Genomic DNA, 14,985 nt, shown 5'->3' with positions numbered 1-14,985 from the left:
CCAAATAGTATGTGGACCGCAAATGGAAATATATGATATTGTTGTGCAATGGCCTGGATCTGTGCATGATTCGCGCATATTTTGATATTTTAAGTTTGATAATATTTATTAATAAAGTAAATAGTTCGAGGTTAGACATTTGAAACTCTTTATTTTATTTACCTACATAAGAGTCATATTTTGGTTACTACCTGATAAATAAAGTCAATGCGATTATAAGTTTTATTTATATAATAATAAACTGGTGGTTGTGGAAAAGCACTTCAACAACACGATGCAACCAAAATCACACAAAAGCGGCGAATATTAATACAAAGCCGGATCCGAAATCTAAAATAATAATAGGTTAGAAAATAAATAATACACTTTCAGATTTACCGCACGCACACATATTTACGAATAACTCAGCAACCAAAACATCAAACAAGTTCATCTAGTGTCAAACAGACAGCGGCAGCTTGACTTTGACATTAAACAATGACCATTAGACTACAGAACTCTATGGGTTTGATGCTAGCTTGATCAAATTTTCATCATTATTACCTCACTCGAGGACAGTTGAGGAATATTGTAATGGTCGACTAAAAATACCAAACTCGAGTAAGTTTGGAGGGAATTCTCGAGCATCATCGGATGAGTTAAGAGTGGAGGACTATTTTACGAAACGTCTAAAGATACGGGCATAAATTAACAAAATAAAAAAAACCACACAATTTCGCTCCTCGCACTCCCGCTAAAAAGTTCCGACATTTGACACAGATTTTTATTTTTATTTTTTTAAGTTGGATAGACTTGACTATAGGATTGCATTAATATGTCAATTCACAACCGCGACGATAAGAAAAAGGTCCGAGGACTGCATCATGAAGCCGAAACTATGTCTTTTAGACGAACTGAATTAGAAATCATCGTATAGGATGAGATTTAATGACATAGAATAGCACGGGATGAGATGGAATTTAATTATTACAAAATAAAAAGTCAACATTATAATTAAAAGAATAATAGATTTGAAATCCATTAAAAATGGTTGGAGGGACCAAGCTTTAAGGGTTCAGTTTTAAAAGGGGCAGCGCCATAGATAGCAGATAAAGTGATTATACTGTTATTATACAGTTAACGATTTTTTAAATGATAAATCATTATGTTAATTTTAAATTCGCTTCTTTCTGTTCTTTGTTTTCGTTTTATGACATAAATAACTAATTCTTATTCAATTCATTTAATTTGTTGTTTCATACATTAATTAATTAATATATTTACCGACTGCATTTAATGTACATAATTTTGAATAATATTTGCACGCCGACCTGGTAGAAACACGCTGTTCTATAAAATAACTATCAATAACTTTGTAAGCCGTGTAATAAAGTTTGATTTGATTTGATTTGATTATCAGTAAAATTTTCTCATTATCAGATAGCTACAACATGAAATGGATGGAATAAATGGACTCCGTAAAACCTCATGCACCTCAAATTGTATGAAATTTCTTGAGTTAAATTTTTCAGTGGGTCAATTAAAACGGCTCTATAATTCCTTTAAAAAAAATTAAGGTAGAGGAAATATTAGTGGTAAATTTGTTTATAGCCGTTGTTATTTGCTCTTTTTCTGGTCGATCACGTTACAAAGAAGGTGACTTCGGCAGCCAGCCATCACGACCGACGGTCAGGCGTCCTTGGCCACGTATCTAGTGGCTATGTTGATCGCGGTCACCCCTGCTGTCGCTCGTGGGTTCTGACCTGGGCAGGGCTTGGAGGTCGTGTAGCGGAGTCATTTAGTGGGTGACTCCCCCACACTCCGAGGCCCCTTTGGTATGGGAATTTCGTGAAGAAATTTCCCCCCAACCCAATAAAAAGGATGGGACCGAGCACGGCACACCTGATAGTAATTGGTTACTAGAACTCATAGATATCACAACGCGAATGCAACCATCAGTCTTGAAAAATAAGGTCGACCTGCAGAAAACCGGAACGATTTACTGCTTTGCGGTATAAATAGTCTGCATAGTGATATTTACGGAATCCTAATAAGTCCCACCAATAATTAGACAAGTTTATAAATTTTGCTTGTCTGTTTTTGATTCCGAATAAACGAAGTATTCTTTCATCGTGAAAGTCCTACGTTTTTCTTACAAAAAATGGTAGGTCTCTGTCTGCAGGATTTGAACACCGTCATAGTTGCATCGCTCGATGCATTTTATCCCTTAGGCCGTGACGACTTCATAATGCTTACAATAAATATTAGTATTACTACTTCTGGTATTAGTCGGTGAACCGCATAAAAAACACTATCCAGCCAAAAATCTGATAAGCAGTCCTCCTTGAAGGGTAATTATTAGCTTTAAGCTTTTAAGACTTAGATCAAATGGAACTGAAGCCACACCAACGCCGCACGTAGCATCGTACCGCCATAATGTCTACTTCTGCCACTAAGCAATCATGCTTGCCGATCAAGGGAGACCGCAAATAAAGGATGGAAAGCTAATTGTAATCAGTGCTCATTATTTCAAAACTTGCAAGTAAATTTTAATAGTAATTTAAATCATCCTTTATAAATAGTTTTTCCGGTCGCTTCATCGCCAATTTCTTTCTGGAATCATACAAAGCATTTGCATGACTAATTATCGGAATTACATCTGTACAGGACGATGAAGACGTCATTTTAGTAATTAATAAAACTAATTATTCATGATTAAATGTTGTTCGCAACCTATGAAACGCTTGTGGCTATATTATCAAAAACCGATAATCTCTTGGACCAGGTACATAAATCATTTGCGATATTATATTTTTTGTGACAAGCTTTTAAACTAAAAAATAAAGTATTTTCAAGCTATGCTAGTGCCTTTACTATTACAACTAGCCTTTGTTAGTGTCTTGGCTTCCTCTGTTGTGTTCGAAGACTGTGGTAAGTGATGCAAACAACTATGTTTCTGATTTTCTATCACTATGTAATCAGATAAAAACGGATGAATGTTAAAATGTTTACAGTTAAGTATTTTGTGCAAAAAATAATGGATACATACTTGTTTTCTGTTTTTTTTGTTGACAATAGAAGGTTTGTCAACATTCAACAATAGTAGTTGTAATGGATTGGTTACGTTAAAAATGTTCATCTTCAAAATCGACCTGAATGGCGATATCCAAAGAAATACAATGTAAACATAACCAGTCGATTCCTATTAATAGATAGTACGTAATTAAATTATATTCATTTTTGACATTTTTAGTTTCTAGGAAATAAATATTTCTGATTAATAAAGGAATATTTTCAGTTTACGTCATAATTTTTTTTATTATGATTTTAATTATTGGATAAGGAAATAATAAATGCAAATTGGTACAAGCTGTGCCGCCTGTACCTAAACTGTCAGACTTCCTGAATCTGGTTCAGGAAATGTCCAAGCGATTCGTATAAATCATAAATATGAATATTATGTGATGCAACTTTGATTGTTGATCTACCCTATACTATCTAATAAGAAGAAGAATAACAAAGATAAATCAAGCAACTTTTTGATTTTCAAGATATTTTCTCGCATCGCACGTTTTTTGCCACGTTTTGCGCTGTTCCTATTCGTTTTTAAATCTTGCAAAACGAATGAGTAAGCAGTTCTAAAAATAGCTTTTTATCATAATATTTTGCCCGTGAAATAAGAATTAAACAAATACTCGTTTTTAATAAGACATGGGCTACGGATTTTTAAGTATGTCATTAATAACAAATAAAAATATTGGATTGTCTTTGAAGCTTGAACTTAATGGCTTTACTCCTGGATAATTATAATTGACAACTTTTCTTTTATTGCCTTATTAGTATCGAATCTAAGTAGAATCACATTCAGATTTCGTTTGTTAATTCTTATCTTTCTATTATTTATACAGTAGGTGCCTGTTAATAGTCAACTATTATATTAAGACAGTAAACTTGCGATATATGATTTCCGGAATGGGATATACACTTTTCCATTTTTACATTATTTTTTCTTATTTAAATTTGCTATTTTAAAAGCAATGTTTTAAGTTTGTGTAATTTAGTGGTAGGCAGTAGCGTGGCTATGGCGATTGTCAATGTCCATATACAGCAGTTATAACTTTCAGTCAAGCGTGTGTATAAGAAATTGTCTTATGACAGGCGAGATTTTATCTAATTAATCAATACAAACGTGTACTTTCAGAGAATTCTTTTTAGTAACTCTTATCGAAATCTTCATCAGATAAAAAAAACCATACCTACTGCAATATTCCGAAAGAAATAATAGATTGCTGTTTTTGAAATCTTGAGGTTACTCATTGGTGTTGCATTGAAAACTGGTTTATCTATTAAAAATATATAGGTATTTGGATGTATGTGTCTTTATTTTGATAAGGTTCTTATGCCGATTTTGTGATTGTGATGAAACTAGTGTTTGAAATACAAGAGGGAAGTTTTTTATCATAATTCCAAAGTACGATAGGTTAAAACGAGTAGTTTCAATAAATCAATGTTTTCATACCATTAGCAATAATCACTACCAAAGCATACGGTTTCATAACGAAAACAAAAAAAGTTATTATTTATTTAATTACTACTGGTGGTAGGACCTTTTGTCAGTCCGCGCGGGTAGGTACCACCACCACCCTGCCTATTTCTGCCGTGAAGCAGTAATGCGTTTCGGTTTGAAGGGTGGGGCAGTCGCTGTAACTATACTTGAGACCTTAGAATTTATATCTGGTGGGTGGCGCATTTACGTTGTAGATGTCTATGGGCTCCAGTAACCACTTAAGACCAGGTGGGCTGTGAGTTCGTCCACCCATCAAAGCAATAAAAAAAAACAAAAATTACAAAAAAAAAAAAAAATTACAAGTGAATATTTTGTATAAGGTGGATATTTTTCAAATTATTATCAAACAACCGAATCATTTGATAAATTATTTGCTGTGATCTCGTTCATGTTCCCCTATAGTGTATTCCTATCAAATAGATCGAAGATTGCAGATTAAATATCGTAATATCTTTGTTGAAACACGTCAACACGATCTTCAATGGATCTCTGCCGTTAATAGGGTAACTTCAGGGTATCGCAATACCTCAAACTATTCGACAAACCAATTTAGCATTATTATATGTACGTGTAGTTAAAACAAATATACATCATCCACCGTACTCGCTAGACTTGTCCTAAGCAATGTAATTTTTTATCGAAATTCTGTTTTTTCCCCTAAATGTGTTTGAATTTTGAATAAGATGCAACTTTATATGGAACCCCTAACATTTAAAATTAATTAAAAAAATGTTTTAAACGAAATAAAAATTTGAATTGCCTGCCTTATTTTAAATAACATCTGTACTTTCATTAACAGGCAAGTAATATTTTCTTGGAATATGTAGAATAACTATATTTATTAAGACTAGGGAATCCTAGTTTGAAGCGAGGTGACCGTGTGTTGCTTGTCCCCGATTATTTATTCATTTTTGACCAGGAAATGTTTAGCAAACTAAAATTGAATTTCTATGCTTAATCTAGTCATTTAACACAAAATAACAAAATTTTTTGTAAAAAACACACTTAATTAAACATGTTGTTTTCCACTTTTCATTCGTATTATAATTTACTAATATATGTAAAATTAAAAACACATTATGTTAACTTTGTCTAAGTTATATGGTCTTTAAATAGGGACATCTTTTGTTCAATTTATGTAATTAAAAAAAAAGAATATGTAATTTAATCATTGATTTTTGAATACATATTAAATAAATGGAGATTGAAGTCAATTATAGGTTTAATATTTTATTTAGTATTTCATAATTGATTTTTACAAATATAGCTTTATGGAGTTGTCGTCAAATGGTGACAAATGGAATGGTTCTGGCGCAATTTCTCGTCTATTAAAGCGCATCCAAAAATATTGCAACAGCAATGATTATTTTTATGTTACATAGCTGACCCGGCAGACTTCGTAGTGCCTCAGTCAATAAATAAAAGACACATCAAAGGAAAAACAAAATTGTTTGTTTTTATATAATTCCGAGCTTTTTATATTTTTTAAACCTTCCCTGGACTTCCACGAATAATTCAAGACCAAAATTAGCCAAATCGGTCCAGCCGTTCTCGAGTTTTAGCGAGACTAACGAACAGCAATTCATATACATATATGAGATTATGGATGATTATATTTTATACCTAATTTACAAATCACCGTAATGCTGCCTAAACAAATAACCTTTGATATCTTGTCTCAAGGCGGGTGGTGGCACTCATGCTAAAATGACTATGGGCTTCAATAACCACTTTAACCGGTTGGGTCGTGAGCACATTCGTCTATCTATGACAAAAAAGAAGCTGTAAAGTAGCTATTATAAAGGGTCTTTCAACAAGGACGGTTCGATGTTGAAATTAAATAAAACAAGCTGTATGTGAGATATTAAAGAATTTATTTATTTATTTGATTGGCCCAATTATGCCATTATTCATGAAATATGACATTGTTTAAGTAAATGTCCACTGCGGCTTCGAACGGTGGCACGGATCCGAGAGGTCCAATTTTTTATTACTCTACTGCATAGATCCGGCTGAATTTGAGCAATGGCTTGCGTTATGTTGACTTTCAGGGCATCGGTTGATTGCGACTTTAGAAAACCTCACAAGAAAAAGTCTAGCGAGGTCAAATCGCATGATCTTGGTGGCCAATTCACGTCACCTCTGCGAGAGATAATCTTACCCTCGAACCGTTCATGCAGAATGTCCATTGTGTCGCTCGCTGTGTGGCACGTAGCGCCGCGGCGCCGTCTTGTTGGAACCACATGTTATCTACGTCCATATTGTTCAATTCAGGCCAAAAGAAATTGTTAATCATTGATCTGTAGCGCTTGCCGTTGACAGTAATGCCCACGCCATCATCGTTTCCGAAGAAGTACGGTCCGATGACGCCGCTGGCCCAAAATCCGCACCAAACAGTAACTTTTTGTGGATGCATTACCACCTGGTGAACCTCATGTGGGTTGTGATCCTCCGATATACGGCAATTTTGCTTATTAACAAAACCATTCATCCAAAAGTGCGCTTTGTCGGAAAAAATGATTTTTCGGCCAAAATCGGGGTCCTCTTCCAAACGTTCTGTAGCCCAGTCAGCGAACAAACGGCGTTGTCTATGGTCATTCACTTTACCGCGGAGACCGACGTCGTTGGTCGTCGACTATCGCCTCGACGACCCGTCGGTCGGGCGTCCTCGGGGTGGCGCCGCGTGTCTGGTTGTAGTGTTGACCGCGGGAACCCCCCTACTCTGAACGGGTTCTGACCCCGGACGGAGATCGGACGTCGGGTGTAAGAGTGTAGGGGAGTCGTTTAGTGGGTGGGCCCTAAAATCCTTGGGACTGCGATCTGCTCTCAACACCTGCAGATCGTTGAGTCTCACATACCCCGCGCGCCCCCTAGGCGCGGGGACCTCGAAAGAGGTTCAGCCCGCGGCCCGAAAAAAAAAAAAAAAAGGTCATTCACTTTAAGCTCCTGGGTCAGTTGGATCTTGTACGGGTGTAGGTTTAAGTTCTGGCACAAAATTCGCCAACTTGAAGTCTGCGAAAGGCTGAGTTCTTGTGCACGGCGAGAAATCGACTGCCTCGGAGTCTCCTGCACACTCTCACGGACAGCAGCGATGTTCTCGGCCGATCTGGCGTTCCTTTGACATAAGGGTGTTGGTTGGTTGTTTACCGAACCAGTCGTCTCGAATTTGGTCACCAAACGTTGGAGAGTCGACTTTGAAGGGCCACCGCGTCTGCCGTAAAATGGACGTAATGCGCGCAACGTGTGCACTAATGAACACTCATTTTGATAATAAAATTTTATCATCTGGACGTGCTGCTCAATCGTGTAACTTGCCATGGTGATTTGGCATCAGTAACTGAAGAAATAATAGCGCATCTGACAGATGCCACCAAAACAAAATGGCCGCCACAAACTGTCAACATCGACCCGCCCTATTTGAAAGACCCTTTAGTATAAAATACGTTCGACAAAACCTGAACTCAACACCGGCATTCTCATAATTTATATGAATTCCGAACAACAACCTTCGGCCCGTTGCTCACTGACTTACTGAGCGACATCGCACGTTTAGTAACAAATCTTCCTATTCGTAGTCCTCGCCCTACATACTCTCTCATATCTCCAGCAAAGCGTTCTCGTGGCTTACTAGGTGATTATTAATATCATACTGCCTACGCACGCACTATAAATATAGTTCACAGTTGTAAATTAACACGCAGGACCTCTGTGCAGGACTTACAAAGAGCCTACTTAACTTGTGTTTATATATTATTTATTTAGTTAAAATTTAGACTAACATAGATTTTAAGAAGAATTGTTAGATATTAACATTTTAATATGTGCAACTGTTTTCCAAAGTGAATAAGAGTTCAACCATTTCTCATGGATTTCTCACAATGTTACAGTTCCTATATAATGCTTAGAAGATACAAAAAGTGAACAGTGGTGATTCGCATACCAATAAATACTTTCTCCAAAATTTTCTGACAAGCTTGTAACCCCTTGTCCTCGAGCTAGGGCCTTTGAAGAGGCTACTGTTAAAGTATGTTTGAATAATCTTTTTATTATATTTTTCAGGATCTGCCTACGACTTAAGGACTGTAGAAATACTAGGTTGTGGGACTCGAGTACCTTGCTTCGTCACATTAGGCAATGAAGTTCCTGTAATATTAAAATTTCGTGCTGGTACGTTTAGTTTGTATACATAATAGATCGTCATTTTGATGAATGATTTACATAAAGTATGTATATAATATTCTATTAAATTAAATTCTATAACAAGATGATGAACTTACTGCGTATCTGCGTATACACAGGGGAATCATTCGTAAGACAACTGATGGTTATACAGGTCAAATTATAATACCTTACTCGGCTATAAACCAGAGTATACCTATGTTAGGCGACCCTCGTTTACCACGAATGCATTCTTATCGTCAAATAGTAACAGTAGTAGTAGAATATTTCCGTCTTACCTAATAGCCGTCCTTTTCCCTTAACTCCTATCTGAAGTGTTAATGGTAGGGCTGTGTAATTGTAGTGACTCCGTTCTAGTTACCATTGTCTTATTTCTGTTGAAAATAAATCGAGAGTTCTAGCTTTAGCTAGCTATTTAGCTAGCATTTTATCACCGGTTGTTTAGTTAAGACCTAAAACCGCAACAAACAAATTCACTTTCGCATTTGTATTGTGTACATTAATAAATATAGATTAATTAGTTTTAGTGTTATTAAAATAGAAATTTTTGGAAAAATTGGAAATAGCCGTTATTTTTTCTTCAAAAGGCAATAACGAATCGTAAACAGATAATGTCATCCAAGTGATACTAAATCTAGAGGCGTTAGGGATTATTCAGATTTCGTATACCATAAAAATATTATTAAAACGATTCTATGTATTAGAGAGCTATGTATATTGTTGGTGCTTCTACTAGTCCCCGTACTCGCCGAACCCGTCGCTTGCGACCAAGGGCTCGGCAAGTAAATTAACCCATAGACACAGCTCACTGAGTTTCTCGCCGGATCTTCTCAATGGGTCGGGTTTCCGATCCGGTGGTAGATTCTGCGAAGCACTGCTCTTGCTAGGGCCAGTGTTTGCAACGCACCCGGTTTGAGCCCTGTGAGCTCACCTACACGTCAAGGAGAAGCTGATATAGCATATCAAGGCTATCGGCATAGCTAGGAAAAAAAAGGTGCATTAATAGAAGCCTTTCTTGGAGTATCAATCACAACGGCTCAGGAACGCTTAGAGGCCAAATCTTAATGTTCATTTACACATATACAAATCCACACTTCCATACTTTAATACTTTAAATATTATAAATGCGGAAGTAACTCTGTCTGCTGTCTGTCGCACTTTCACGCCAAAACTACTGAACTGATTTAAATGAAATCGTATACAGATAGTCTAGAGCCTGAGAAAGAACATGGGCTATTTTTTAATACGAAAAAAGGTTGTAAAGGATTGAAAGGGCGGGATGAAAAGTTGTCATTTTAGAACTAAAAGCTTGAAACTTATTTTTTAGGCTGCGGATTCGATATAAATAAATATGACACTAAGCTTACACATCAGAATAACACATAAGCTATAATTTATAAAAATATAGTGTGAATTACCCAAAATATACCTAACGATAAGTGTCAAGTAAGAAGGAAAAAAAATCTGCCACCTGCGAACTAATTTTGCGTGAGCCGCAAAAACCGTTGGAGTTTACACGTATATAATTTAAAATGAATTTTTTTATCTCAAATAGTCCTACAAAAAAGCCTGTAATAGCATATATCTATCTTTTATGAGTACCTACCTAAGCCATTATCGCCATAATAGTGAACCATTATTTTAAGAAGGGAAAAGATTAGATTTTTTGTTTGTTACGTTCTTTTTTTATTGGGTTTGTTACTGTCCGACAGGAGCAGATTTGTATAAAAGAATATTCAATAAGATCAATAATAAATTACAGTTCCCGAAGCGAAGCGAGGGCGCGGGCGGGTCGCTATAAGTTGTGGCTTAAATGAAACGTTTAGACTTTCACTACAGCGCCATCTATTAGCTACTTACGCAACCCCGATATTGAAGCATCATTTCGATAAGTTAACTTACACGCCGTCTGTGAGAAACTTGCCGAGTTCACATATTGTAAGATCCCTTTGTCATTAAACAAAATAACAAGCTATAATAAACACATATACCCATATTTTAAAAACTTACTTGTTTTTGAAACCTACTCAAATAATTTGTGTTTAATATTTCAGATTTTTCATCAAGAAAATTGGACCAAGACGTCGTGATTAACATTAACCATGTCAACTTAAAAACTCCGGTGACCCCAGGTAACTCTTACCATATATTATAAAAAAAACTAAAAAGAAAAGTCGATTGTTTGAAGGAAATGCTGAAAAAAAGCCACAATGTTACAGATGCTAAATTGTGGTTTTCCTCTGTCTGATATTTCTATTAAGCTAAGTTACGAGCAATAGATAGAATAATAAGTTGAGAGAAATAGTATCGTTAATGGTTAACACAAGCTACAAAACTTCCGAAGACGGGTAAACGAAACAATAAAAATACAAACATATTAGTAATGACCAAAGTCTTCAGTTCTTGAAGTTTTCTTTACCAAATGAAGTAACTGTGCAGTGCTGAAGCAGTTATAAAAATATTTTATAGTAATACCGTGACCGATACACGGCACAGTGAAAATTATGCGAACCATACCTAATTATAGCCGCCAACATTGCAGTCCACGAGATTAAAACAAATCAAAACCGTGAAGACGTTTTGTAATCGGTAGGGTTATACATATCTTGCCTAAAATACATATCTCGCATAAAAGCCTGCAAAAAACAGAATCATTCGATTTTGCTGTAATATTTTTCGAAAGCGGAGCCTTATAATGGAGTACCTAGTAAAATAAACAAAATTTTATTATAGTTTGACTAATAAAGTACATAAAACAAATAAAATTAAATGCGTTGTTTCCAGAATTGTGCGAGGTCGCAAGCTGTTTAGTAAGCGTTGATTCCATGACGTCTTACACGAGTGTTATGTCAGTGCCTAACAACATGGCTTTAGTGAGTATAAACTACTTAAACATATTACCTTATTATTGTAGACAATAATATTGTAGCAATACACTTTTTGATATCTACTCTTAGTAAAAAATACTGTGTCAGATTCAACTGCGCATTTTCAAATAGTTTATTAAAAAACTCAACAGTAGATAAGGTAAAAAATTTAAAATTAAACAAAGCAAAAACTCTGTACGTAGTTTTGGACAAAAACTCATCAGCCTTGACAGATCAAGTTACTTTTAGGTATTAAGATTTATAAATAACATTACAGAATCAACGCGGATTTTTAAGATGGAGCGTCTTCAATGAAGATAATTTACTCGTGCTCTGCTATTCTGTGCTAGTCCAGACACAAAGCCCGTTACAAAAATTTCTTCGACAACTATTACACTGAATGAATTTTTCCAACATATCATGTCCCTTTTTACCGGTCAGCTTCTGTAGTTTTCGTACTTGGATAAAATATTACCATAATTAACTACCTACCGCAATTCGCCCACTTCAATATTTATTTTCCCGGTGTGTTTCGATAATCTATGAAGAGTTTACTAAATAAGTGACGTTTTGTTGTTTAAAATTTAATCATCGAATCGATGCTTTATCGATAAAGTAATGTGATCCGTGAATCTTTAAAATATCCAACTAATGAAATGGTAATAAATGTAAATGATAACAAATCGTTAGTGTTCTTACATGGTATGCAAATTTTTGAAAAAAAAAAAACATTTTTTATTATTTAAATACGAAATTAATAAATACAGTGCGGCTTTAAGTCTTAAAACTGTTAAAAGTGAAGATATCGTACATGATATTATAAAGTCTAATAAATTAATGGAATAGGTATATGCATACATTCAATCCTTCATAAAATATACTTCTCTTCACAGTCTTGATATATGGTAGAGCCAGGTGTTGAACTTGGCCAGCGTACAAGTACATCTGTTAAACTAGTATCACTTATTAATATTAATAACACTTGTCTGCACATTAATTAACTCACAGAAAACAAAATAAATGTAGCTTAAAACAAAAAATCACGCTATAGCAAACCGAACTAATTATTAAGTTATTTTTTTTGGTTCCGTTGATAAGTATCAAAAATCAGGATATTAGAACGAAACAAACAAAAAAACATACCAAGCTAATAAAAACATGTTAAAATAGCACAGACTCCCGACAAAGTCTACATTATCATATTTTTAGAACTATCTAGTTCTCTGATGACAAAAACGTAGTTTTCTTAGCACAGAAGGGCTAGTAACACAACACCACCATGAGACAGTGGTTCCGGAAGTGGCGCATCGACATCAACCCCACGAAAAGCACAGCGGTGCTCTTCAAAAGGGGTCGCCCTCCGATTATCACTTCGAGCATCCCACTCCCGAATAGGCGCGTAAACACCTCCGCCATTCGCCCCATCACCATGTGCGACCAACCCATACCGTGAGCCCCGAAGGTCAAATACTTACGTCATATACTTGCGACACCCTCGACAGAGGGATGACATTCCGCCCCCACATAAAGACGGTACGCGACCGAGCCGCATTCATACTAGGACGCCTCTATCCGATTATTTGCAAGCGAAGTAAATTGTCCCTTAGAAATAAGGTGACACTGTACAAAACTTGCATACACTCCGTCATGACCTATGCAAGTGTAGTTGTTCGCTCACGTGGCCCGCACTAACTTGAAACCTTCAAATCATTCAAGCTCGTTTTTCCAGGATAGCCGTCAGAGCCCCGTGGTTCGTCAGGAATATCGACTTCTCATCGTGGCCGCCGGTAACTACATTTCCAATCCTGCGGACCGAATGGTAAACAGTCGACGTCGTCCTAAACACATCATTACTGATCCTCCCGATCCATTAACGGTGCTTTTAGGTACCTCAAGAATCGGTCACCCTCCTTGCCGAACCCGTCATTTGCGATGAAGGGCTCGACGAGTAAATTAACCGATAGATACAGCCCAGAGTTTCTCGCCGGTTCTTCTCAGTGGTCGCGTTTCCGATCTGGTGGTAGATTTTGCGAAGCACTGCTCTTGCTAGGGCCAGTGTTAGCAACAGTCCGGTTTGAGCCCCGTGAGCTGAGCTACACGTCAAGGAGAAGCTGAAAAAGCCTCTCAAGGCTATCATCAGCATAGGTAGGGAAAAAAGCAGTTTCGTAATGCGTTCTACCAGTGATGGATTTAGGCTTGATGCCGCCTATTTATCGCGCCGCCCTTAAGATTAGAATAAATTTTATTAATTTCGAATTTTCGACCCATTATTTTTAAATCAAATTTAAAATAATGGATCTTTATAAAAATTTATTTGAACTCATTTTCAAAGGAGACCGTCCTTACTTTTTTTCGTCTCTAAAATTTTGGCATTATAGAATTTTTTCGCCCCTCAAATCATGCTGCCCTAGACCCGGGCCTCAGGGGCCTTGACGTGAATCCATCACTGCGCTCTGCCAACAATGATTAAGTAAATTTATAAATTCCACGCCTTTAAAATACACGATTTAATTTTTTCATCGTCGGAAGTATATTTTCTGTAAACATTCATTATTATAATCATTGTAATAACCCCTCATCGTCACAAAATTCGATACAAGTTTTCGATTAGAGTGGTCTAAATTTCGACATATCACAAATTATCCATGTATAAAATATAGTCAAAGAACAATGGTAAATAAAAAATCAATAATCGATTCAGATCACATATTTCATATCGCTGTTAACGCCAACTCTACCTATTATGTATCGCCATCACGTACCGTACCTTGTACATTATTGTTATACAAACCAACGCGGAGACGTTATCATTAAAATGACAAATAATTCGATATTTGTTATCTGCCACCAATATAATTATCGATAAGATACTGAATCTGTGAAAGTGTTTAAATCATATTATTTGGTATAATGACTCTTTGATTAGACATAGGAGCATTCAATTTAGCATAACAATTGATAATTTTATCAATGAAATCTGAATTTATATCCGAAGACAGCATCGACAGCAGCAAAAATATTTTCACATTTTTATACATTTACTTAATTATTTGTGAATAAAGACTGAATTTATTAAAAATTGTGTAGTTCTTATTTATTGTTTATCTGTTTGCCGTAACTTTTATTTCAGTAAAGGCAGAGTTGGTTGAGAAATAGGTACAAAAACTAATCGAAATCACAACGTGAATGTCGTCATACACCACCATGAGAAAAAGAAGCCTGAGTTAGCGGCCTTAAGTGGTTAAGCGGTCTTAGTTACTCTTAAGTGGTTATCGGAGCCAATAGATATAAAACTTGACGTGACATGTAATTGATTTTTCAGTAAAAATTCATTACAATTGCCTTAATTATGCATAAAAACAAGTCTGCTTTAGATATTTACTAGCTGACCCG

At 35.8% G+C, this 14,985-nt stretch overlaps 1 protein-coding gene across 1 annotated transcript; it reads left to right on the top strand.

Moving 5' to 3' along the window:
- Positions 1 to 2,770: 2,770 nt before the first annotated feature.
- Positions 2,771 to 14,671, top strand: LOC114245757 (uncharacterized). Its single transcript, XM_089738322.1, has 5 exons — positions 2,771 to 2,910; positions 8,606 to 8,713; positions 10,780 to 10,857; positions 11,510 to 11,598; positions 11,870 to 14,671. Exons 1-5 carry the CDS (start codon positions 2,838 to 2,840, stop codon positions 11,990 to 11,992), a joined length of 471 nt encoding a protein of 156 aa, XP_089594448.1. The 5' UTR covers positions 2,771 to 2,837; the 3' UTR covers positions 11,993 to 14,671.
- Positions 14,672 to 14,985: the final 314 nt, after the last annotated feature.

The sequence above is a fragment of the Bombyx mandarina genome, chromosome 25 (assembly GCF_030267445.1).
Source record: "Bombyx mandarina strain Sakado chromosome 25, ASM3026744v2".
NCBI classification, from domain to species: Eukaryota; Metazoa; Arthropoda; class Insecta; order Lepidoptera; family Bombycidae; genus Bombyx; species Bombyx mandarina.
Note: the sequence above shows the minus strand (reverse complement) of the source record. Positions and strands in the feature narration are given on the sequence as shown.

Bases quoted from the DNA above. Each gene is read 5' to 3' on its own strand.
- LOC114245757 (XM_089738322.1), top strand. From the start codon at position 2,838: ATGCTAGTGCCTTTACTATTACAACTAGCCTTTGTTAGTGTCTTGGCT. The intron at 2,911-8,605 runs GTAAGTGATGCA...TATATTTTTCAG, and splicing joins TGTTGTGTTCGAAGACTGTG to GATCTGCCTACGACTTAAGG. The intron at 10,858-11,509 runs GTAACTCTTACC...CGTTGTTTCCAG, and splicing joins AAAAACTCCGGTGACCCCAG to AATTGTGCGAGGTCGCAAGC.